General features: G+C 41.0%; 1 protein-coding gene across 1 annotated transcript in view; it reads right to left on the bottom strand.

The window, feature by feature from the left end:
- Positions 1–26,783, bottom strand: part of zgc:171566 — a 44,231-nt gene extending 17,448 nt beyond the window's left edge. Inside the window, exons 1-4 of the mRNA XM_060910768.1 lie at positions 26,681–26,783; positions 4,808–4,922; positions 4,662–4,712; positions 4,474–4,558 (exon numbers count right to left, since the gene is read on the bottom strand). Coding sequence (XP_060766751.1) covers positions 4,474–4,558; positions 4,662–4,712; positions 4,808–4,922; positions 26,681–26,783 — 354 coding nt within the window. The remainder of the gene's footprint in view (positions 1–4,473; positions 4,559–4,661; positions 4,713–4,807; positions 4,923–26,680) is intronic.
- Positions 26,784–27,134: the final 351 nt, after the last annotated feature.

The following is a 27,134-nucleotide window of genomic DNA, read 5'->3' as shown; positions in this document are numbered from 1 at the left end:
CCTTGCTAGTTACTTGTGAAAATCAGAGATTTTCACAAGTAATGTTGATCTGTCCGTTTGTTTGTTTGTTGGAGCTCTAGCGTCGTCATTTCTTGACCAATCTTCACCAAAATGCACAGGACAACTCACTAGGGTCACACAAAGGCCGAATCCCATTTCACCCCTTGGACCAACCCCTTGGCCCTTCCCCTCCATTTTGCGCGTTCACGTGAAGGGGTAGGGGTATCCCAATCCCAGTTAACGCGGAGGGGGAGGGGAAGGGGTAGGGCTTCTGTACCCCTCCAAACGGAGATTTTCCAGGAGCTGACTCCGAACGAAGGGGTTTGAGTGATTTCCCACAATGCCATGCGGATTTCAGCGAGATTTCATGCGGATTTCAGAAAGATGGCGGTTCCCGCGGCGAAAGATTGTCATAAATGTATTTTCTCCATTATTTACGTGTTTTAAGTTGTTATCCAGAGGAAACACGCCGCTTGATTCGCTTTCGAGCTGAGAATGAGCAGCGATTTCTGAAATCCAAGCTGCTGCTAAAAAGCTTTGGGAGTGAGTATTGTTTTCGGTTGCTTTACTGCGTACGTTTTGTTCTGTTATTCTCGCTTTTATTGTTTACATGAGTGTTCTGACACCTCATTCTGTCGGATGTGGTGCACGAAGCGCCAAAGATATCCCATTCAGTGGTGTTAGTTAACAAATCACACCCTGCCAGCAGAGATTTCTGTTCTGGCTCTGACTGTAGCGGCTGGTCGCAGCCAATGACGCATTTGGTCGCGTTTTGCTAACGTAAACGCTGACGGAGGTACGTGATGACGTATGCGATCGTTGAAGGGCTATCCCAATACGTAAGGGTTGAATTTCAAGCCCTATCCCTTGTAGCTCAGTTTCAAGGGGAAGGGCCAAGGGGAAGGCGGAGGGGAAGGCGGAGGGGAAGGGGTAGAAATTAGAATTGGGATTGGGCCAAAGACATTAGTTTTTGGTGGGTCAAGGTCAAAGGTCAAGGTAAAATCTTGTAAAACCACCTAATTGGCCATTACTTCCGTTTCTTTGTGATTTTCGCAAGTATCGTGCTCTGCACGACTTTTTATTTACCTTTCTAGCTTGCTAATACACTTGGGGCCAGATTTACTAAATAGGGCAAATTAGCGTGAGACCACAATACCAAAAAAAAAACCCCAAACAAACAAAAATCAGAAAAGTTGTGCAGAGCATGATACTTGTGAAAATCACAAAGAAACGGAAGTTATGGCCGATTAGGTGTTTTTACAAGATTTGACCTTGGTGACCTTGACCTTTGACCTTGACCCACCAAAACCTAATGATGTCTTTGTGTGACCCTAGTGAGTTGTCCTGTGCATTTTGGTGAAGATTGGTCAAGAAATGACGACACTAGAGTGCCAACAAACAAACGGACAGATCAACATACTTGTAAAAAACTCCCCGATTTTCGCGAGTAAAAAAGGGCACTGAATGGGAGTGGCCAATTCTGTGAGTGATCTAACAATATGTAAATGAACATGGACACAATCAGTTAACTTTAATACTGACCGATGCGATCTACCAAGAGCAGTGCAAATTAGCAGAGGGTTGGAAACTACAGAATAATGTGCCTTAGCAATCCATAGGTTCTAATAATGTCTTCCTTTAGCAATCCAAATAAATTGACATGAGCTTGCAAGCACATAAATTAGGGATATTTTGAAGCGAAAATATCAGCCTAATCTGAGAAAACAAAAATCTCTGCTGTGTGCGTTGGCAGACACCTGTACACTTGTGCATGGTGTCTCTCTTGCCCTCGCAACATCTCTGCAAAGACGTGCTTTTTTTCGGCATTAAATAATAGCGCAATTAGTAATAAACTGACTACTGCAAACCTTAGTGAATCACATTGCGTGATTCATTTAAATACTCTCGTCCTCCAGATTTAGCGATCTGAAAGGAAACCTCCCACAAATACATATGACATTACATTGCAGGCGTTTATCCAGAGTGACATACAACATACCCAGAGCAGCTTGGGGAGCAGTTGGGGGATATGTGCCTTGCTCAAGGGCACTTCAGCCATTCCTGCTGGCCCAGGGAATCAAACCAGTGACCTTTCTGGTCCCAAAGCTGCTTCTCTAACCATTAGACCATGGCTTCCCACATGCAACATATGCAACTAGAAGGGCACTCGGTAGAGCGCATACCTCCGTGAAGCCACAAATCAACGTCAAAATCAATTTCACTTGAATCTAGGATAATACCAAAGCTGTACACCAAATTTCATCAAAATCTGTTTACTACTTTTTGAGTTACATTGGGAACAGACCAAAAAAAAAAAAAAATCATGGATCTGCATACATATCCAGATTTGCATCAATTGTTCCTTGGCCCATGGCTCACCTTTCCTTAAAATTTCATCAAAATCTGTTCACTACTTTGAGTTATGTTGGAAACAAACAAAAACAAGTGTTGGCAGGCAAAGCAAACCTCGCCCGGCGGCACTGACATGCTCATAATAGTAAACATCTGTCTATCGGCAACCGTTTTTGAGTTATAATGGAAAATGTTATTTTGATTGATGACCTTGACCCCCCGACCTTTAACCCCCAACCGCTACGAAGACTGTCCAAGCTACCCCATCATGCAGCATATGGTTGGAAGCAGAATTGAAAGATGCATATTTTGGTTTTGGGTTGAAGTCAAAATGATGAATTTGAAGAAAGTTATCGTAAAAAAACGATTTTGACCTTACCGGTGACCTTGACCTGATTACTCCTAAAATTTAATCAGGTAATCTATGGACCATTGCCCACGAGCAATTCCAGCGTTATGGACGTGACACTTGAACTCAAAATGGCAACAAATGACCCAGTGCATGTTTTATTGTCTCCCAGTATTTAAACAGGTGTTGCATATTTTAAGGCTGTACCATACTGGAGAAGTGATAGAACAAGAACAATTCCCATAGTACATCTAGGGCATGCCAGAAAATGCCAATAAAAGATGCGTTATGGATGTGACAGAAAAAGTATCACTTTTCTTGGGTGACTGTACATTTTTATCAAACTCTGTGAAATTGTAAACCTAATGTCGAAATGGAGATATCCATTTGATAGAGGGGTCCAAGGTGAATATTAAAAAATCTTTGTTTAAAATATTTTGTATTTCATGCAGAGTTTCGGAAGGAAAAGTCAGCGTTATGGATGTGACGAAATTCCGTTATGGATGTGACGCGTCTGAAATAGACATGGCATATGTTTAGAAAATCAGCAATTTAACCACCATAACCCTTTGAAAAACTCTCTAAATATCAGCTAAAACTATCAAAGTTCTTAAATAATATTTAGGATGGCTATTGTTTTGCTGTTTTGTGGATTTTAGCATACATTTCTGTGGCTTGTGGCAATAATATAGAATTGTACATGATCAAAGTTGATTTTAGCTTGGGGTTTACATTATAAGAAAGAAAGACTGACAGTGACATATTAGGTTGGTTACAAATTGGTTCAACTTATTCACATCTGTAAAATACAGGCCTAGGTGATATCTCTGGGAGTGGTTTTGATGTATTACATGTTGCTTTATTTTTGCATGGTGAGGTTGACATTTACATGGAATTGCCCCCACCTACCCTGAAAATTTGAAGTCAACTGGTGCAACCATCTAGATGCTAGATTGTTAACAAACAGACACACAAACAAACAAACAAACAAACAAACCACACTGATTACAATATCTCGCCCCGCTGACTCCGTCGTGGGCGAGGTAACAAACGGAGGCGAAACCATAACCTTCAACAAAGATGGCAGAGGTAGTGAGGTCAGCAGCAAAGATAACTGTCCATGCCTTTCCATCATTAACTTTTCACTAAATCCTGACAGTATTTTTTTTTAATGCCGCAAATCGTTACTAAATATACCCCTTGGAGTCCAGATTTAAATAACCAATACAGTAGTTTAGCAGTGAACTTTGATAAACCAGTAAACTCTGATTCTAATTAAACAACACACCTGTTTACCCAACATGTCTAGATCGAAGATCAGATAAGATAATGCTGACCCTTTTGATGACCAAAACCAGCACTGCAGTGAACCAGCTAGCCTAGTTCATGTTTGTATGGGGGAAGCCATGGCTTCTCCAATGGTTAGAGAAACAGCTTTGAGACAAAAGATCGCCAGTTCGATTCCCTGGACCAGCAGGAAAGGCTGAAGTGCCCTTGAGCAAGGCACCTAACCCCCAAAAGCTCCCTGGGTTGCTCTGGGCATGTTATATATCACTCTGGATACGAGTGTCTGCTAAATGCCAGTAATGTAATGTAGTACAGTACAATCTATAGGTAGCTGGCAAGCTTAGCTAATGTTACTAAACTATTGTGCAATTATAATCAGCAGGCTATTTTTCTAAAAGGTCACATATTATGAGGTTTGCGATTAGTTTATCAAATTTCCCTTAAGCTCCATCCTTGGTGTGTCGCTTCTGATAAATGTACCAGACCTTGATTGCTAGTTCATAGAAAATCTTGGCCACTCTACTAAACTGGGACTTCTGAAGATCCACATCTCCACCTGGCAGCAACAGCCTACATTATGAAGAACACAAAAACGTTTTCTGTAGCTTTTTCTTGGGTTCAAAATACTGCCTAGGAGCCAGATGTAAATCTATACAAGTATATCTATACTAACCCATTTATTGAGTAGAAAAGTTTGCTATATTCCTCTTCGGTCTCATTTATCCTGAGGAAAGAACATGAACAAACAAGGGTGAAAAAGTTAATCAGATTCAATATATCTGTAATGTCAAACATTCAGTCACTGATATTTCAGCCTACCTTATGGGCACAACCCTGGCACCAGCCGACTCCAAATACTTCACATAGGAAGCAGCTATATAGGAGGCTCCTTTGGCTTGATGATCACTTTCCAAGTTCTCTTGGGCTAAAACACCTAAGAAATAAATGGACAAACGGTGAAAAGAAAATATCAGATAGCAATGTGGTCTGTGTCCAGTCCCCTTAATTCCAATTCTTTTGTTTTTGCTATACACTGGAGACATTTTGGGGTTGAGATTAAAAGATGAATAGGGGACGATGGATCAGAATTTCAGCTTTTACATGCAGATGTGCTAAAACAACCAAGAACATGGAACATTTGGTGGCAGACCACCATCTATGGCAATAACAGGATTCCGCCAAAGCTCCCTCAGGTCAAGCAGGCATGGGAGGAAGTAGCAGGGAGTAATAATTAGTATAAAGACGGAGGTGATTATAAAAAAAAATAAAAAAATCGCGTGTGCTGATTGGTTGAGAAATTCGGACTATTTCTCGATAATCACCTCGAGCTACTCGGCAAAATGGTTGCCGAGCGTTTTGTCACCGTGAGTGAGGAACAATTAGAAATTATGAAAGAAAACACTGGTCCTAAAAGCACTAAAGATGCTACGAAGTTTGGTCTAAAACTATTCAAAGGTAAGGTGGAATTGTGATTTGTTATATCTATTTCAAAACAAAGTATGTGAGTCGGCGTAAATAAGTGACAGGTCTGTGCTGAGCCGTTATTACATTTGCATGCGCTTTTGAACTTTGAAATAAATAAATTTTTTTAAAAAAGCAACTCATTTAAAAAACAACAACAACAACAAAAAAAACCTCACCTGTGTATTTATCCTAAAACAATTATCTGCTTCAGACTCAATGAATAACCTCGACTTTGTCTTGGTTATTATTCACCAATTTTCACTTTGCCTTTGGCGAATAATTGTTAATTACGGCAAAAAAAAATCTTGAAGTACAGAAAAACAATCTTTCACATTGTCATCTTTTGCACATTTGTGCATATGCTGTGTTTCCCTATGTGGGTAGCAAGTCACCAGTGTTGGGCACGTTACTTTCAAAAAGTAATTAGTTATAGTTACTAGTTACTTTTCCCAAAAAGTAACTGAGTTAGTAACGGAGTTACTTTGTCATAAAAGTAACCAATTACCAGGGAAAGTAATTATTCCGTTACATTTTGTTCCCCCTCAAAAAAAAATCAAATTCAATTAGTGTAATCATAATAAAAGTGAATGTTAAATGTGTTTAATGACTGAAATGGACACTTAACAGAACCAATTAGTAATGTTATCTACACTATATTAATATTTTTGTGGGACAATGTGAGATAAGACATCTATCAAATGTAATATATTTTTGTAGTTATTAAAATTATGTTACTAATTACTGGCCACTGACGAGGACAAACGCTTTGTTCCTCGACATAATGTGCATTGCACGTAAACACTCTTGCCTTTTATTTCAAGTAATGAAAAGTAATGGCTGTATTTCCAATTTGAAAGCGCAGTGTTGGGCTGACCGCTCGCCATCGCTGTGTCTTCCGATTGAAAGAGCGCGCAGTAGTGCAGTAGGCGTGGCCTACCTACGTATATTGTCCAAATCTACTCTGATTGGCTTACTGTGCCGTTGTCTCGTGTCTCCCCGCCCCACACGAAAGCAGAGTAAAGAAAGGCTGAACGAGCAGCGTGCCAGATGAGAACAGCTTTAATAAAAGTAACGCATAGTATTTTATTGTAAGTAACGGGAACGGCGTTATAACGATGTAAAAAGTAATTAGTTAGATTACTCGTTACTAAAAAAAGTAACGCCGTTAATTTCTCACGCCGTTATTGCCATCACTGCAAGTCACGTATGTGCTTTGTGCACCCGCCTATATTAGCCTACAATCTTAACAATGTGCCCTTAAAATAACAACTACACCACTGACCAACAACTTAAAAAAACAAAACAAACCCCAACTTGGTCTGAAATCAATCACGCAATCAGTTTCTGCTGCCTCAAGATAGCAGTGTGTCAACAACGCACCTGACTACACCTGATTTTAAAACCAACACACCCACAAGCACCAACATGAGTGCTGGACAGGAAAATGATACTCAAACTAGCAAAGAAACTTACATTGCACTTGGTGCCGCTTTACACCTGGTGTAATATAGGGCCCATAGGAAATTAAAGTAAATAATTTAATAATATTAACTGGCGTTGAGTGGGCTATCAGATATATTCCATTCAACTAGCATGATATTGACCGAGTCGAAGATGGGTAGCTGAATGGAATATATCTGATACACCACAAAAACAAGCCAGCCAATATTATTATTATTATAATAATACATCCACATTTGATAACTTATTGACAATATAACAATATTGTAACTTACCAATATTGAATGCTGATTCTGATTGAATGTAATTCAAATGTTCTGTCAACCCAATGTACAAACTCAAAGTTCTAACAATAAAAATGGTACAAGTCCAAAAAGCCTGAACAACAACCCAACTTATATACAAGCTACTGTTTATCCAGGTTGACAGTTCATGTTCAAAGTTACTTTTGGTCGGAGTTAATTGTTACATTGCAGTTGTTCAAAACAAAAGGGTTTTGCTGAGTGAAGTCCACAAGTGAAGTCCTCTTGTAAAAGTCTCCATCACTTTTCCTCACCTTCAAGTAGAACTTTGACAATATTTCTGCTATTGCTCCGTTTTCCAGTTTTTCAATGTCCGTTGGTATGTTTTTCTCTTATAAATGTGTGTGAAGAATATCCAGTGAAGTTTTGGTAGCCTTTTGAGTGTTCAGCGTGTCTCTCTTTAAATCTTCCGCTTTTAATGAAGCAAACCTTGTGACCATGTTTGTTTATAAACTGTCACAGTCACTCGTTAGTGCAGAAGTTTTACGTCTCTGATGTGTCTCTTTTCCAATTTTTCAATGTCCATTGGTATGTTTTTCTCGTGTACATATGTGTGTGTTGATTTCCTGTACGGAGATGATGCATCTCTAGCCACAAAAAGTGCAGGTTCTCTGCAGTATAGGAGTTACTGCCCTCAATCAGTCTTGCAAAGCTTGGGGTCTTACTGTCAGTAAACCGAAAACCAAAGTGATGCATATTGGCTGCCCTGATCCACCCCCAATAAAGATTGATGATTTCACACTCAAGTGTGCCAAGAAGTTTACATATCTTGGTGGGGTTACGTCAGAAGATGCCTCGTTAGAATCAGAGGTCAAACACAGAATCTCCCGTGGTGCAGCTGCATTCAAGTCCCTAAGCTCAAGAGTATGGAATTGGGAAGGACTTACCCTGTCTACTAAGCTCACTGTCTATAAAGCTATTGTCCTACCATCCTTGCTGTATGGCAGTGAGACTTGGCCAACTCTCTCACACCATCTCAAAAGTCTGGAAGCATTCCATCCACGTTCTCTACACCAGATACTTAAAATCAGATGGTGGCACAAGAAGACAAACAGAGAAGTCCTCAATAGAGCAAAGACCTCCACCATTGAGACCATGATTCGCAGCAATAGACTCCGGTGGCTGGGACACGTATGTCGTATGGAGGATAATCACATCCCCAAACAACTGCTATTTGGCGAGATGGCAGAAGGTAAGAGAAGCAGAGGTCGCCCAAGGAAACGATGGAAGGATTGCATCAAGGAAAACCTGAAGGCATTTGGGTTCAACTTGACCTCATGGCATAACCTCACCACAGACAGGGATGCCTGGCGTAACCAGACGAAAAGAGGCCGTGTCTATGCTGAGGAACAGCTTGACCTTAGATCTCAAAGGCACTGTCAAAGACGTCAACTGAGAGACTCCGCTCGTCATTTGTGACGCGGACCATAGAGAAAGAGATGTGTGAAGAATATCTAATGAAGTTTTGGTAGCCTTTCGGGTGTTCAGCGCGTCTTTAGTTTCAGTTTTCAGTTTATTTATTTGGTGCTTAAACCGAGCACTGAATTAACCATCTTTTTTCTCTCCTGGCTGACAAAGAAATGTTTGTGCGCATGCGCAGCAGCAAAGTTTCATCACTGGAGCTTCGCATGAGCTCCGAAGTGTGATGCCGCGTTGTCTTGACAATGTGCAATATTATTACAATATTGCATGCTCATTCTCCATTGGGGAGAGTGGCGTACTACATGGAGGATAAGCAATATGATAATATTGCATGCCATCAATAAACCCACTAGAAAGGAATAGAATACGTGTTTTTATTCCATGGAAAAAGTGGCCCGTATGCATAATACTACTTAATATTTTTTTGCATATCCCTTGCTTGCAGTAACTGCATCAAGTCAACAACCTACTGACATCACCAAACTATAGCATTCTCCTTTTGTGGTGCTTTTACAGGTATGTACTGCAGATTCTTTCTGGGTTTTTTTTTTCTCCCTTCAGTCTCCTGTAGGAGGTTAAATGCTGCTCAACTGGGTTAAGATCTAGTGATTGACTTGGCCTGTCTAAAACTGTCCACTTTCCCTCCCCCTTAAGTCCTCTGTTGTCTTGGCAGTGTGTTTTGGGTCATTGTCTTGACGCGGGATGAGGGTCTTCCCAATTAGATTGGATTTATTTCTCTAAATTGGCAAACAGAATGTTTCTGTTGGCTTCTGAAGTCATTCTGCGGCTACCATAAATGAGTTCCATCATTAATAAAAGATGAGTAAGCCTGTTCCAGAAGTGGCCATGCAAGTCCAAGCCATGACACAGATCATGAGCAGATCCTTTCTTTCTTCATGAGGTTATCTTGGTTCTAGAACTTTTATAGATCATATCGATATTTGTGTATTTCTGTGTGAATTCCAATCTAGCCTTGCGATATCTTCACCCCTACCCTGTGGATGTTATTGGTGATGTCACTGACTTGTTTTGGGGGATTTTTTTTTTTTTACAGCTCTCACAATGGCTGTCAACTGCCATTTTCTTTTCTTTCTTAAATAAATGCAGTTTTCCTTGGCCCACATGTTTGATGTCTGGTTGTTAGTGTGCCAGTGACGTCTTTCTTTTTCAGGACATCCCAAATAGTTGTATTGGCTGCACCCAGTGCTTGTGCAATGGCTCGGATTGATTTTCCCTCTTTTATCAGCTTCAAAATGGCTTTTTTGAAGCTTTTTCATTGTGAGAGCTGCTTGTACATTCTCGCAGTCTCAATCATTCTCATCTCATCATCTTCAGCCGCTCTATCCTGTTCCACAGGGTCGCAGGCAAGCTGGAGCCTATCCCAGCTGACTACGGGCGAAAGGCGGGGTACACCCTGGACAAGTTGCCAGGTCATCACAGGGCTGACACATAGACACAGACAACCATTCACACTCACATTCACACCTACGGTCAATTTAGAGTCACCAGTTAACCTAACCTGCATGTCTTTGGACTGTGGGGGAAACCGGAGCACCCGGAGGAAACCCATGCGGACACGGGGAGAACATGCAAACTCCGCATAGAAAGGCCCTCGCCGACCACAGGGCTCGAACCCGGACCTTCTTGCTGTGAGGAGACAGCGCTAACCACTACACCACCGTGCTGCCCACCAGTCTCAGTCAGTGAACATTTAATACAAACAAAACAGTTGAACAAAACAGTTCATTTTCAAACTATAATGAATTTCCTGGTTACTCAGTTGCACACTGACCATATACCGTAAAACACACACTTACAGAAGCAAGTTATTTATTATCGCACTGTCTGGTGTCACCCATATGAGGATGGGTTCTCTTTTGAGTCTGGAAGGTTTTCCCTCTCAAGGTTTTGGCTTGCTCATTAGGGATAAATTTATAAATTCAGATATGCAAGGGCAGCTCGCTAAGCCCCCCCCAAAGGTAAAAGAAAAATCAATGCACTAGTTTCATATTTTGGGCATCCACATCATCTTATCTGCAGTTAATAAACGTTTTCAAGAGGATTATTTGTGATTTTTTTTTTAACCAGAGTATAACAGCACCAGAGCATTCTATTCTAGCCCCTTTTGGTGACATTTCTGTAATACGTCACCACTGGACTCAGTCACAGGTATAGTGAATGTGAATGAAGTAGATTATTTACCCTATTGTTATTTCTCCAGTAAAATGTGTTCGGAGGAGAAACTGAAAGTTGATAGACTGAGCACATGTCGAATCAAATTTCAAATTACACAAAAGAACAGATGACAAAACCATAAGTATAGGTGTTTTTTTTGTATTTTTTTGGGTTTGAACAAAAGGGTGTTCTGTGTACCGTGTTTTAGAGCCCTGCACTCCCGCGGGAGTCCTGCGGGACCCGACGCAAAGCAGTGCGGCGCGGGACAAATTTTGAAAGCTTATTGCGGGCGCGAGTGCACAATGCGGGCGCGGGCGGGAGAGGTGATAAGCTGCAGTCCCGCTAACTAAAAACGTGTTTAAAATAAAATTTATAAATTATTAATTTATGTCCATCATATATAATTTGTCCTGGATATTTTATTTGGCATTAATAAAAACATTTTAAGATGCCTAAATTTGCGGATGTGGTCTAATCACGCGTACGTTTCCGATTCCTGTCCGCTCTTCCGTGTTTGAGATCTCCGATCATGGCAGAAGAGCAGAGCTCCTCTAGTGAAGCTCACAGTGCTTCAGAAGTAAGTGCTGCTTTAAAAAGAGGTACATTTACCGTTAAAAAGTCAAGAGTATTAGTCCTAAGTATTAAATAAAAGTATTAACTAGCAGGGCCGGTTCTGCCCTAATCTGGACCCGGGTGCAACATCGCGCAACCCCCCCCCCCAAAAAAAACCGCGCACACACACCAGTCTAAATCAGGACAACCATCACATAACTATAAACATTTTACATCAACTATTTTAACTAAATGGGCTATAATAAATGAGCCTGCAGCCATGGCGGGCTGCCTTAAAAAGTAACCATTCAATGACACAACTGACAGCTTGTGCAGCCACGGCGGGCTGCCTTAAAAAGTAACCATCCCTGTGTCCTCGATTTCTTCTGTTCGTCTACTAAGCCAAGAAGTATATACTCATTTTGCATTTTCTGCCTCCTTTTTTGTATTTTCGACCCTGCGTTTATTTTCTTTCCTTTTCTGAAAACCCGATTTGTGTCCAGACATTTTGTTCTGCTACCAACGAACTAACTCGTCAGGTCTCGTCTCTCGAGCCCGCGATGATTCCCATGGGAAGGGCAACAATTGATACATTTTTACAAACAACCAATAAACAGCCAATGGGGAGGTTGCAACGTTCAGGCTCTCCTTTGCTCAGAGACATTCAGGCCATGTACACACGTAGCCAGGTATTTTTAAAACCGAACATTTCCCCCCCTCCGTTTATAAAAATGTTTTATCCACACCACCTCGTCTTCGAAAAAAATCCCTTCCACACATAACCAAACATCTGCGTTTTCAATCACATTCATAAGCATTCCAAACTGTAGATGGCATTATTTCCCCAAATCCTACCCCCTAATCACATCAGAATAGCCCTCTGTTGGCGTCACTTCCGCCTAAACATAAAACATGGCGCCAAGCTCGTTCGTCTGGACAGACTCTGAGACAGAATTGCTTCTAAACACAATTTTGGAGTATAAATTTCAAAAGACGCAAGAAAACGTTGATTGGGAATCTTGTCAGTAGTTGGGCTTCTAAAATTAAACATGTAAATAGCACCTGCACAATAATTAACGCTTTCAAGGCACTATTACTCTTTGTCCATGCTTAATCTGGCTTCTGCAGTAAACAAAGGTCGCACGTTTGATGTCAGGGCAGATTTGTTGTCATTTTTTTGGCGCAGATTGTGACGTTCTAAAACGCAAAACTCCGGTTATCTCTGTCTACACGAAAAGGCATACACGGAGTTTTCAAAAATCTTCACTTTGCCCGGAGTTTTTTTAAATATTCGTTTTTGATGTGTTTTCATGTGGATGACAGGCCAAAACGTAGAAAAATATCTTCGATTTAGCAGATACCCGGCTACGTGTGGACGGGGTCTCAGTAATGCACTTATTCAGGAACAGAGAGAACTCTTTATTTTTTATTTTATCTTATTTTTTGGGGCCCCTCTCCACACCAGTCCCGGGTGCAAATGCTACCGTTGCTACCCCTCCAGAACCGGCCCTGAGAACTAGTATTAAAAAGGACTGTGTATCGCACAGATTGTTCAATTTAAAGCTAGAAATAGACGGTGTATAATCTGAAGAGACCTGGCAACTTGTCCAGGGTGTACCCTGCCTTTCGCCCGTAGTCAGCTGGGATAGGCTCCAGCTTGCCTGCGACCCTGTAGAAGGATAAAGCGGCTAGAGATAATGAGATGAGATGAGAATCTGAGGAGCTGGTTGTGGTTGCGCAGCACTTCATATGAGAGGAGAATGAAATCGCGGTTGGAATCATAACGCCACAGACTCGGAAGTGGGAGTGCGCAAAGCGAGAGCTGTCAATCATGAGCGCATGCAGCGCTCAACTTGGAATGTGGCAGCAGAATGTCAGAGTCTAAACAATAAACTTACAATAAATGAAGGATCGGTCAGTGGAGAGCTCAGCTAAGCTCAGTATGTTTAATTCCCCAAGCCAATGACAAGAACTTTCGTGAGAAATAACGCGAACGTCTGCATCATGCGGGATTTGCGGGCGGGAGCGGGACAAAATATGGCAGGCGCGGGCGGGAGCGGGACAGAAGATCATAATTCTTTGCGGGAGCGGGACTGCACAATGCGGGAGCGGGCGGGAGCGGGACTGAAAATTCTGACCTCTACCGTGTTTGTACACACAAACACCAGCCACCACTGCATATATGTAAAATTTATATCTGGGATGTACATATTCCTGTAACGCAAATTTGTGACAATGTTGACTGATAAAAGCACTATACAAATAAAATTAAATTGAGTGCATAAGATTTTTTTTGTTTTCAAAACAGTTTTGGCTTTAAAACAAATAGAGCGGTGGCTACAATTATCGACACCTTAATGATCTTTTGGCCATTGCAAAAGTAGAAAAGACTTTCAACAAGTAAATTGTGCATGAATAGTTACTCAAACTTCCACTGGGGGAGGGGGGAGGAGTTGATTCTTGATTAATTAGCGGATCAGATCATGTGACACTGTTCCACAATTATCGACACCCAGATGATTATTTATAATAATGATAATAATAATAATACAACCCCGATTCCAAAAAAGTTGGGACAAAGTACAAATTGTAAATAAAAACGGAATGCAATGATGTGGAAGTTTCAAAATTCCATATTTTATTCAGAATAGAACATAGATGACATATCAAATGTTTAAACTGAGAAAATGTATCATTTAAAGAGAAAAATTAGGTGATTTTAAATTTCATGACAACAACACATCTCAAAAAAGTTGGGACAAGGCCATGTTTACCACTGTGAGACATCCCCTTTTCTCTTTACAACAGTCTGTAAACGTCTGGGGACTGAGGAGACAAGTTGCTCAAGTTTAGGGATAGGAATGTTAACCCATTCTTGTCTAACGTAGGATTCTAGTTGCGCAACTGTCTTAGGTCTTTTTTGTCGTATCTTCCGTTTTATGATGCGCCAAATGTTTTCTATGGGTGAAAGATCTGGACTGCAGGCTGGCCAGTTCAGTACCCAGACCCTTCTTCTACGCAGCCATGATGCTGTAATTGATGCAGTATGTGGTTTGGCATTGTCATGTTGGAAAATGCAAGGTCTTCCCTGAAAGAGACGTCGTCTGGATGGGAGCATATGTTGCTCTAGAACCTGGATATACCTTTCAGCATTGATGGGGTCTTTCCAGATGTGTAAGCTGCCCATGCCACACGCACTAATGCAACCCCATACCATCAGAGATGCAGGCTTCTGAACTGAGCACTGATAACAACTTGGGCCGTCCTTCTCCTCTTTAGTCCGAATTACACGGTGTCCCTGATTTCCATAAAGAACTTCAAATTTTGATTCGTCTGACCACAGAACAGTTTTCCACTTTGCCACAGTCCATTTTAAATGAGCCTTGGCCCAGAGAAGACGTCTGCGCTTCTGGATCATGTTTAGATACGGCTTCTTCTTTGAACTATAGAGTTTTAGCTGGCAACGGCGGATGGCACGGTGAATTGTGTTCACAGATAATGTTCTCTGGAAATATTCCTGAGCCCATTTTGTGATTTCCAATACAGAAGCATGCCTGTATGTGATGCAGTGCCGTCTAAGGGCCCGAAGATCACGGGCACCCAGTATGGTTTTCTGGCCTTGACCCTTACACACAGAGATTCTTCCAGATTCTCTGAATCTTTTGATGATATTATGCACTGTAGATGATGATATGTTCAAACTCTTTGCAATTTTACACTGTCGAACTCCTTTCTGATATTGCTCCACTATTTGTCGGCGCAGAATTAGGGGGATTGGTGATCCTCTTCCCATCTTTACTTCTGAGAGCCACTGCCACTCCAAGATGCTCTTTTTATACCCAGTCATGTTAATGACCTATTGCCAACTGACCTAATGAGTTGCAGTTTGGTCCTCCAGCTGTTCCTTTTTTGTACCTTTAACTTTTCCAGCCTCTTATTGCCCCTGTCCCAACTTTTTTGAGATGTGTTGCTGTCATGAAATTTCAAATGAGCCATTTGGCATGAAATTTCAAAACCTCTCACTTTCGGCATTTGATATGTTGTCCATGTTCTATTGTGAATACAATATCAGTTTTTGAGATTTGTAAATTATTGGATTCTGTTTTTATTTACAATTTGTACTTTGTCCCAACTTTTTTGGAATCGGGGTTGTAGGTATGTGGTATTAACAAAATATAGGTTTTATTTAAAATTTGTTTTACATAGACTTATATTTAATACAAAATATCTTTTATATAAATATATCGGGTGGCGGCACGGTGGTGTAGTGGTTAGTGCTGTCACCTCACAGCAAGGTCTGGGTTCGAGCCCCGTGGCCGGCGAGGGCCTTTCTGTGTGGAGTTTGCATGTTCTCCCCGTGTCCGCGTGGGTTTCCCCCACAGTCCAAAGACATGCAGGTTAGGTTAACTGGTGACTCTAAGTGACTCTAAATTGTGAATGTGAATGGTTGTCTGTGTCTATGTGTCAGCCCTGTGATGACCTGGCGACTTGTCCAGGGTGTACCTCGCCTCTCGCCCGTAGTCAGCTGGGATAGGCTCCAGCTTGCCTGCGACCCTGTAGAACAGGATAAAGCGGCTAGAGATGATGAGATGAGACAAATATATCAATGTCGGTGCTTACGTAAATGAGGAAGTAATTCTAATGTTTGTAAACAAATGAACTGATGATGTTTAACCTGCTTCAGAAAATCTTTTTGTTTCATTTTCTAACTATTTTCATAGATCACATTTTGTTAATCATTCGTTGTTGTTTGTATTAAATTCCAGTTTTGTCATTTACCAATAAATGTCAACAGGCAGTCGACATTGTAACCACATGACAATCCAGGTCAAAGGTTGCATGTCATTCCTCGAACCAAAATATAAAATGTCTGATATTGTAATATGTGGTAGATATTTACGACAAAGTGCAAAAAATATTTTCTGAATGGAATAGATAAAATCTGAATATTTCAAGCATGTAATTTTTTATATGCTAGGAATTTAATTCTGGTCTAATTCTATTTATTGCAATCGGATTCCAAATACTCTATAAACATTCCATTCTGTTATGAATCAGAAAAAAAATAAAATAAAATCACAGCACTTTTATTTTTTTAAAAGTACTTCATCTACTTCAACAATGTTACACAAAGATCGATCCATAACAGTTGCAAACGTCACTTAATTCCACAGGGTGTCGATAATGGTGGACACCGGTGAAAGTGATCACTATTATCGACGCCTCACGGGACACTCAAACGTGCGTTTAGATACAAAACAGTGACCTGTGTTTCCGCTATGCACAATTGGCTGTGGCGGGCCGCCGCACCTTGATTTTTGCCGCCGCACCTTCAGGAATACCCCTAGGAGCTATATGTATTCGACTACATTATCCGTTGCTTGCCCAGCCTTTGCGTTTGGGGCGAAGCGCAGTTCCACTGGCCGAGCTAGCAGTTACTTGATTAGTTTCCACGGGTCGCCGTGGGCTCTGATTGGACAACGTTCCGCCTGGAGCAGCGTAGCCAAGCCAACCTGAGGTAAACTAACTGCTACGTTTTCTTCGCCGATTGTCGGGAGAATTAACGATGAATAATCGAATAATAATTAACATCTTTATATTAAAGTAATCATAATTATTGCTATAATTTATCCCATTAGATTCCATGGCGGCCGGCGGCGGCCGTATTGTATCCCGTAGCGGCCGGCGTCGGTGTTTTAATAGGCTATGTAGGTGAACGGACGACGCCATCATCCCATTTACAGATAAGCCTAAATACTCTTAAGATCAATATTTCAGACCCTCTTTGATTTATTTTCATAATAAAAACACGTCTTTGTAATCAATTATTTTTAGATATTTTAGTTTTACTCTAGATCTTGCGGTTTGCGAGCCGTCCTTGGATACAAACCACAGGTTCTATCTGATAGTCTATACACTAAATATCGAAACTTCAGACCCTCTTCGGTGTGTTTTTAGAACCAAAGCCATAACGTTTGTATTTAACTATCTTAGTTTTACTATGAGATGTTCCAGCTCCTTCTTGTCCGTAGTCTAACACCGAGTCGATAGTTGGAATTGAGATGAACCGCCACCGTCATTTTACAAGGCTCCTGTGCGCACTGTTCAAATGGTAGGCTACATCACTTTTGTTGTGGATGAATTGTATTTATACGCTCCATTATAGTGATGACAGTAAACTTGGCCATTTAAAAATGGTCCCACGCCACACTTCACCGTGCTGCTTCATGTTGATTTTTAAGCGATTGACCTACGCTACGGAAACCCGTAGGTAACTGAAGCCAGGGTACGGCCAAATGTTTGTCCGTGACAGACAGCGAAATTCATTGCTTGAAGATTTGTACTACGCACAACGCAACAACCTATAGGCTATTCATTTTTGTCGATGAACATGAACGTCATTCTTCTTAACGAAATTTTTAATGGTCAATTATCGATTAATCTAGGCTATTGGTTATGTGATGTCCATCCCTAATTCGAGCATACACTGTTGCAGAAAGTACAACACCGACGCGAGTTTTTAAACACAGCCCTTTTTCCGAACGTCAGTGGGTGTGTGATCATCTGCAAAATGCCATATCAGATCAGAAATGATCAAAGCCACGTTAATTTCAAAATGTCCATGTAAATGTTTTGAAAATATGAACATTTTCGGCAGGTAGCAGTAATCAAGCAGGAGAGCAAAGCAGACTGCCAGAACAGGAAAAAGAATGTGAAAAGAGGGAAGAGAGAGAGGAGAGCAGCCAAAAGAAGGGCAAACACAGGGCCACGGGCTGGGACCCTACATGGGTTGACAAGCCCAGATACAAACCTTGGCTTTACCACACTGACCATGGCAAGTATTCTGTGGCTACTTTAATATCAACCAATTCTGCCACTCATAGTCTTTGTTGTGTTAATTACCTAGTCTTTCAAGACTAGGTTTATTCATTTATTCCCTTACAAAGGGTCACCATTTTAGAGTGTGTTTTGTCAAAAAATTTCTCAGAATGCTCCCGTATCCTCGTACTGGGGTGGGACGTCTGAGCGCAGGTCTTGCCACCGCACCTTCAAACATTTTCTCGGGGAAACACTGAGTGACTGTCAAATGAAAGAGTAAGAAACAAAGTAGGTTTCGACAAGGAGATCATGAAATATCGGTGAATTTCATAAGTAAAAACATGTCCATGATCTTTCCACCCAGGGGCGTATCAAGCTTTCCAAAAGTGGGGGTGTTCTGGAATGGGGAAGCCATATCATTAGAAATCGGTTTATGGCTATATACACGCCCGGCGTGTACACTGATGTACTGTCAATGACCGATACGGAACTTTTTCATACCCATGGTCCATGGATGCAAATGAAATGGAGGACAGCAGAAAGCCTATAAATCCAGTTGACTCCAGCCAAGTTCTGCATTTCATGCAGAGATCTATCATGTTGGGTTTTGGTGTTGTTACTGCCAGGGCTATGTAATTATTCAGTAAGTGAAGGCAAAAAGTATTGAGTGATAATTCTAGGTAACAGAATACTATAACAGAGATGTCAGTATTGCTGCCTACACTGGTATACACTGATATAAACAAAACCAAAAACTTCACATAGCCCAAGAAGTCATACACAGTGTATAGATCATACACCATCATGCATAGCAGTTTGGACTGGGATCGCTTTGTGTGAGCAGGAGGCATGGCTAATCAGTTCATGTTGGAGAAGCGCAGCATCCTGGAAGGACCTCTTTAGTATAGAATTCAAATAAGACGAGGCAGTTCCTGCTTTTAATGTCTTTAATTATTCAAACTCGTTTACAAAACTTGTTTGCATCATGCATTACATCAGGTTTAATGCATAAAATTTGAAAATGATGCAATAGACTACACATACAACAAACACTTAATGGCCAAATAACATTACTGTACAACAATTATTGAACATTCATTCGAGTTGAAATGCCTTTAAATCTCAATTGAAAAACTCTTCTAAAAAGTGATAAGCAGTTATAATGCATGAAAAGTAGACTTGGTACAAACACACACACTCGTAATAAAAAACTTGCCTCAACTGACTTTACAACTAGTAACTACTATTAACACAATCTTTTAGGGCATGGCACCTGGGACAACTGTTTGAACGACGGCATCGCAAGCGCTTTGAGAAGGGTCTGTCTGCAGAGCCAGGCACAGTAGGCACCGCATGCGACGTCAAACCTGGAACGGTGAATCAGGAGCGGTAAAACTGGTGTTGGCTCTGCAGCTCTGCAGACAGATACTGTATTACTGAGCGCTTTCGGCACGCTACGCAAACTGGCTATTATATTCACGCAACTGCTGATTGGTCGGGTGAGAAAAACTGTTCTGAGTCCGTTGCGTAGCTGTTTTTTGTCTAACGTTATGGTAATAGTTTACTTCCTTGTTACACATTTTATAGTAGCTGTATAATTTTCATAATGATGTCATTTTAATCTGACAAAAGTGCGGGGGATGAAATTGTGTTTCAACAAAAGTGGGGGGGATGAAACGTACGCATCCCCCGCGGGTGATACGCCCCTGTTTCCACCATGCTTACCTGCAATGATAATGTCCGGGTTTTCCTCAAATTGCTGATTGTGCTAAAATAAATTCCATCTCAGGTAACGAGCTGTGTCATCAGATGACAAGATCAAAGGGCGAGGCGGGTCTTCTGGTTAATGAATTAACCAATAATAACTGTTATAACTGAAACTCACCTTTGTAAAACTGTTTATTGATAAATCTGAAAAGGTGTCGATAATTATGGACTGTCAATAACTGTAGCTGCTGCTCTATTACAAAAAGCTCTCATTTTCCTGTGATTACCATTAATTCTTGATGTGCTGCAATGTATGTGTATATAACTGTAAAAATGATGAGTGATCGGTATAATGGAGGCGGCACGGTGGTGTAGTGGTTAGCGCTGTCGCCTCACAGCAAGAAGGTCCGGGTTTGAGCCCTGTGGCCGGCGAGGGCCTTTCTGTGCGGAGTTTGCATGTTCTCCCCGTGTCCGCGTGGGTTTCCTCCGGGTGCTCCGGTTTCCCCCACAGTCCAAAGACATGCAGGTTAGCTTAACCGGTGGCTCTAAATTGACCGTAGGTGTGAATGTGAGTGTGAATGGTTGTCTGTGTCTATGTGTCAGCCCTGTGATGACCTGGCGACTTGTCCAGGGTGTACCCCGCCTTTCGCCCGTAGTCAGCTGGGATAGGCTCCAGCTTGCCTGCGACCCTGTAGAACAGGATAAAGCGGCTAGAGATAACGAGATGAGATGGTATAATGGACAACATGGAGGAATTTTCCACATGCTGTAACTGAAGTATATTTTAATCACAAAATTTCTGTATGTTTTATGAAAGCAGGATAAGAAGTACACATTCTAACCAGAGAATAGCTTAATGCTTAAAACGTTCCTTCAGTGGGCAATTTTTCATATTTGGATTCACAAATATGTGATTTTTAGACTTTTTGTGTTAAATAGAAACAATTAAATATGAGCCAATATATATTTTTAAAAACAGATTTTATGAAAACAAAACAAAAAAAATCCACTCACTGGTGTGTGTGCGTTAACAAAAATGGTATCTTTCCCATGCTCAGAGGTGGACAGTAACGAAGTACATTTACTTGAGGACTGTACTTAAGTACACTTTGAGTATCTGTACTTAAGTTTTTTTTTTTTTTGGAAAACTTATGACTTTAACTTCACTACATTTGAGAGACAAATATCGTACTTTATACTCCACTACATTTCTATCAAGGTCCTCATTACTCGTTACTATGAAGCAGCTTTGAAAGTCGATGTTTTTTGTTTGTTTTCTTTTGTAAAACATGATTTTTTTTTTCGCAGGTGACACTGAGACAGTTGATCAGTGATCACTAGGCTCACATCACATCCATAGACTGTAGACAATCAAGTTCAGGGATTTCTCCGCAACATTATTTGAACACGATCAGTTGACGGCAGCACGGAAGGAGGCAGTTTTTCTGGAGAATGCATGCCCCCATGTTTCAGTTTTCTGAAAGGATTAAAGATTCATTTCATTTTAAATGTTTGCCGAAAACAAACCACATCACGGCCTACAAAAACTTGCCGTCCAACGTGCGGGAGCATAGTGAGGAATGTAAAAGTTTTATTCCGAGAGAAAGCTTGTAATGAAGTTGTCTGTGCTTTTAGAGCTAGCGATAATGTTGCAATAGCTATGAGGTCTGGTTAGTCAAATGACTTTCTATGGATTTTCCCACCAAGTTTCCATCACCTTGTCCACGGCTAACGTTAACACACAGCTAGTTAACATGGACACTGTTAGTTAGCATGTAAAAACAGAGTTACGCTAACATGAAAAACGTTAACTTCAGCATAATATTGCCAAATAAACAGACTGTAGAAATCTCTCTTTTCTAGTAACATTAGCTACCCAATATGATTTAGAGTTGGAAAAGAGAGTTTGCTAGTCAGAAAATCCAGTCGGTTGTTTCAGAGGCGTTACGTTTTGTAAGTGTTGTGGCAATAATACAATGTGTTGACAGAAAATGTACTTTTAATACTTAAGTATTTTTTGAAAGCAAGTACTTCAGTAAAAATTTGACTGGACAACTTTCGATTGTATCGGAGACACATTTAAACAGTGGTATCTGTACTTTGACTTACAGTGGTGCTTGAAAGTTTGTGAACCCTTTAGAATTTATATTTCTGCATAAATATGACCTAAAACTTCATCAGATTTTCACACAAGTCCTAAAAGTAGATAAAGAGAACCCAGTTAAACAAATGAGACAAAAATATTATACTTGGTCATTTATTTATTGAGGAAAATGATCCAATATTACATATCTGTGAGTGGCAAAAGTATGTGAACCTTTGCTTTCAGTATCTGGTGTGACCCCCTTGTGCAGCAATAACTGCAACTAAACATTTCCTGTAACTGTTGATCAGTCCTGCACATCGGCTTGGAGGAATTTTAGCCCATTCCTCCGTACAGAACAGCTTCAACTCTGGGATGCTGGTGGGTTTCCTCACATGAACTGCTCACTTCAGGTCCTTCCACAACATTTCAATTGGATTAAGGTCAGGACTTTTACTTGGCCATTCCAAAACATTCACTTTACTCTTCTTTGGTAGAACAACTTGTGTGCTTAGGGTCGTTGTCTTGCTGCATGACCCACCTTCTCTTGAGATTCAGTTCATGGACAGATGTCCTGACATTTTCCTTTAGAATTCGATGGTATAATTCAGGACAGCTTACCATCATTTTCCCATCAATGATGGTAAGCCATCCTGGCCCAGATGCAGCAAAACAGGCCCAAACCATGATACTACCACCACCACCACGTTTCATAGATGGGATAAGGTTCTTATGCTGGAATATAGTGTTTTCCTTTCTCCAAACATAATGCTTCTCATTTAAACCAAAAAGTTCTATTTTGGTCTCATCCATCCACAAAACATTTTTCCAATAGCCTTCTGGCTTGTCCATGTGATCTTTAGCAAACTGCAGACAAGCAGCAATGTTCTTTTTGGAGAGCAGTGGCTTTCTCCTTGCAACCCTCCCATGCACACCATTGTTGTTCAGTGTTCTCCTGATGGTGGACTCATGAACACTGGCTAATGTTAATGTGAGGGAGGCCTTCAGTTGCTTAGAACTTACCCTGAGGTCCTTTGTGACCTCGCCGACTGTTACACGCCTTGCTCTTGGAGTGATCTTTGTTGGTCGACCACTCCTGGGCAGGGTAACAATGCTCTTGAATTTCCTTCATTTGTACACAATCTGTCTGACTGTGGATTGGTGGAGTCCAAACTCATTAGAGATGGTTTTGTAACCTTTTCAAGCCTGATGAGCATCAACAACGCTTTTTCTGAGGTCCTCAGACATCTCCTTTGTTCGTGCCATGACACACTTCCACAAACATGTGTTGTGAAGATCAGACTTTGATAGATCCCTGTTCTTTAAATAAAACAGGGTGCCCACTCACACCTGATTGTCATCCCATTGACTGAAAACACCTGACTCTAATTTCACTTTCAAATTAACTGCTAATCCTAGAGGTTCACATACTTTTGCCACTCACAGATATGTAATATTGGATCATTTTCCTCAATAAATAAATGACCAAGTATAATATTTTTGTCTCATTTGTTTAACTGGGTTCTCTTTATCTACTTTTAGGATTTGTGTGAAAATCTGATGCTGTTTTAGGTCATATTTATGCAGAAATATAGAAAATTCTACAGGGTTCACAAACTTTCAAGCACCACTGTAAGTAATGAAGTTGGGTGCCCACCTCTGCCCATGCTAATAAATGAATTTGGCCTCTGTGTCCCCTCATATTTGTACCCTAGTTAATCAGGAAGTCACGGGTTACAGTTTGAAAGTTCCTACACGTGTCAATCAACAAAACAACAAAGTACTTTTTTAAATTGGAAACATGCTTCAGTTACATTGTGTTCACTATCATTTCTAGGTTATAGTGGAACAGGTGTTTTTGTTGAAAATTATTTCTTGATGAGGGATTTGTTTCTCTCTGAATAAAATAAATAAATAAAATTTTTATATACCATATATACAAAATCTTCAATTCACTCTTGGATTTTTCTCTTTTTTTTCTTCAGTGTGAGATGAAGTTACTTCACCAAAAGGTGGATTTTTCCCCCTCTAATCCTTTTTAACCTTTACAAGGGGTGCCAATATTTGTAGACGGCACTGTGTGTGGTGTTTTCATACATACAGTGCTCAGCGTAAATGAGTACATCCCCTTTGAAAAGTAACATTTTAAACAATCTCTTAACACAAACAATTTCCAAAATGTTGACAAGACAAAGTTTAATATAACATCTCAGGGCTCGAAATTCATATATTTTTTCACCAGCCAGCCGGACTAGTTACCTTCCAAAGTAACTCGCCAAACAGAAAATCAACTCGCCAAAATTTGTTCATGTATGAATTTTACTTCTGTCAAAAATAACACAAAAGAGAGTAGTTACCATTGTTCATGACTAATGTGCATTTATTTCAAGACCCGAGTATTTTGATACTGTTTTTTTTGCACACTTTACAAACTGGCATTTACTGTTCCACGTCTTCCTCGCGATATCCAAAAAAAATGCCAGATGACTGACCCCTTACTAGTTCTTTTAGGAACTGTGGCAGCGGGGGGCGTGGTCAAGCGTCGGTCTGTGAACGGAGGGCGGAGTCAGGGAAGGTAAGTGGCAGAATCACTACACCTGATGTTAGTTAACCTGTGTTTGTGTGTCTTCCCCAGTGACCACGCCCTATAAAAGGAGAGAGAGAGAGAGAGAGAGCGCGCAGAGGAAGGGAGCTCTCTCTCCCCAACCAGACGACTTGTGTGTGTGTGTGCCGGGCTGGCTAGTGACAGGAATTACCCGCCAAATGACAAATTAAGTCGCCTCAGGTGACTGGACCACCGCGAATTTCGAGCCCTGCATCTGTTTAACTTATAACGTGAAAGTAAGGTTAATAATATAACTTAAATTACACATTTTTCAGTTTTACTCAAATTAGGGTGGTGCAAAAATGAGTACACCCCACAACAAAAACTACTACATCTAGTACTTTGTATGGCCTCCATGATTTTTAATGACAGCACCAAGTCTTCTAGGCATGGAATGAACAAGTTGGCGACATTTTGCAACATCGATCTTTTTCCATTCTTCAACAATGATCTCTTTTAGTGACTAGATGCTGGATGGAGAGTGATGCTCAACTTGTCTCTTCAGAATTCCCCATAGGTGTTCGATTGGGTTCAGATCAGGAGACATACTTGGCCACTGAATCACTTTCACCCTGTTCTTCTTCAGAAATCCAACAGTGGCCTTAGATGTGTGTTTAGTCATGTTGGAAAAGTGCACGACGACCAAGGGCACGGAGTGATGGTAGCATCTTCTCTTTCAGTATAGAGCAATACATCTGTGAATTCATGATGCCATCAATGAAATGCAGCTCCCCGACACCAGCAGCACTCATGCAGCCCCACATAAGGACACTGCCACCACCATGTTTCACTGTAGGCACCAGGCATTTTTCTTTGTATTCCTCACCTTTGCGACACCATACAGTTTTGAAGCCGTCAGTTCCAAAAACATTTATCTTGGTCTCATCACTCCAGAGTATAGAGTCCCAGTAATCTTCATCTTTGTCAGCACGGGCCCTGGCAAACTCTAGGCGGGCTTTTTTGTGCCTGGGCTTTAGGAGAGGCTTTTTTCGTGGACGGCGTCCATGCATGCAATTCCTCTGCAGTGTACGCCGTATTGTGTCACAAGAAATAGTCACCCCGGTTTGGCTTTCTATAGATAACTGCAGTGAACTTGCATGCTGATTTTCTTCTCATCAGAAGACGCTCCTGTTGAGGTGTTAACTTCCGTGGACGACCTGGACGTCTCTGTGAGATGGTTGCAGTTCCATCTTTCTTAAATGTTTGTACCACTTTTGCTACAGTATTCTGACTGATAAGTAAAGCTTTGCTGATCTTCTTGTAGCCTTCACCTTTGTGGTGGAAAGAAATTATTTTCTTTGGGGAATTCTGAAGAGACAAGTTGAGCATCACTCTCCATCCAGCCACTAAAAGAGATCATTGTTGAAGAATGGAAAAAGATTGATGTTGCAAAACGTCGCCAACTTGTTCATTCCATGCCTAGAAGACTTGGTGCTGTCATTAAAAATCATGGAGGCCATACAAAGTACTAGATGTAGTAGTTTTTATTGTGGGGTGTACTCATTTTTGCACCACCCTAATTTGAGTAAAACTGAAAAAAAAAAGTTATATTATTAACCTTACTTTCAGATGTTATATTAATCTTTGTCTTGTCAGCATTTTGGAAATTCTTTGTGTTCACTGAGATGTCCTACAAAAGGTAATCAGCTAAAGATTTGATTCTCGAACATTCCCGAGCATCGATTCTCGTTAATGATTCACTGAATCGGTTCTTTCAAACCAATTCATGAAGGCTTTGAGTCACCCAGTGCAGCATTTATAGAAAATGTTGTCATATAATATATTGACGGATTTTTTTTTAATATAGTAAATTGTTAAGTTGTGACAGAAAACGTGTTTTAACCTTGATAACATCAAAATATTATAGAAGTGGTGGAAGTATAAATCGGTCTGTTAGCATGAAACAACATAGCCTTCTTTTGAGATATAGATATAGGAATCGATTCATTTGACCATGAAAGAATGATAAAAAAAAAAAAAAGAGAGAGAGAGATCCGGTTCGCTCGTGCATGACCCATCACAGCTATTATCCGCATCAGGCAGGATAACTTGTGGCAGCAGCGATGACACAAACACACAGTGAACAACAGGCAGCGCCTTACCGATCACGGGTCTGTAATTTAAATAAACGCCGCATGATGCCGGTGCTGGGAATCCACACACCCACACGGCGAACACAGCACACACCACAGCCGGACGCCACATTCACGAGGAAGAATCCAGAATAATTCAAACAGAACTGGAAGTGGATTGTGATCCTGGGATGCCACACGCGAGATACTGTGCACCACGGGTTGCCAGATTGACCCAAAGGATTCCTCATCTCATCTCATTATCTCTAGCCGCTTTATCCTGTTCTGCAGGGTCGCAGGCAAGCTGGAGCCTATCCCAGCTGACTACGGGTGAAAGGCGGGGTACACCCTGGACAAGTCGCCAGGTCATCACAGGGCTGACACATGGCTACGTTCACACTGCAGGCTGAAGTGACTCAAATCCGATCTTTTCGCCCATATGTGACCTGTATCCGATCTTTTATTGACAATATGAACGACACAG

The sequence above is a fragment of the Neoarius graeffei genome, chromosome 26, assembly GCF_027579695.1.
Source record: "Neoarius graeffei isolate fNeoGra1 chromosome 26, fNeoGra1.pri, whole genome shotgun sequence".
Lineage (NCBI taxonomy): Eukaryota > Metazoa > Chordata > Actinopteri > Siluriformes > Ariidae > Neoarius > Neoarius graeffei.
This window is presented reverse-complemented; position numbering and strand designations above follow the sequence as displayed.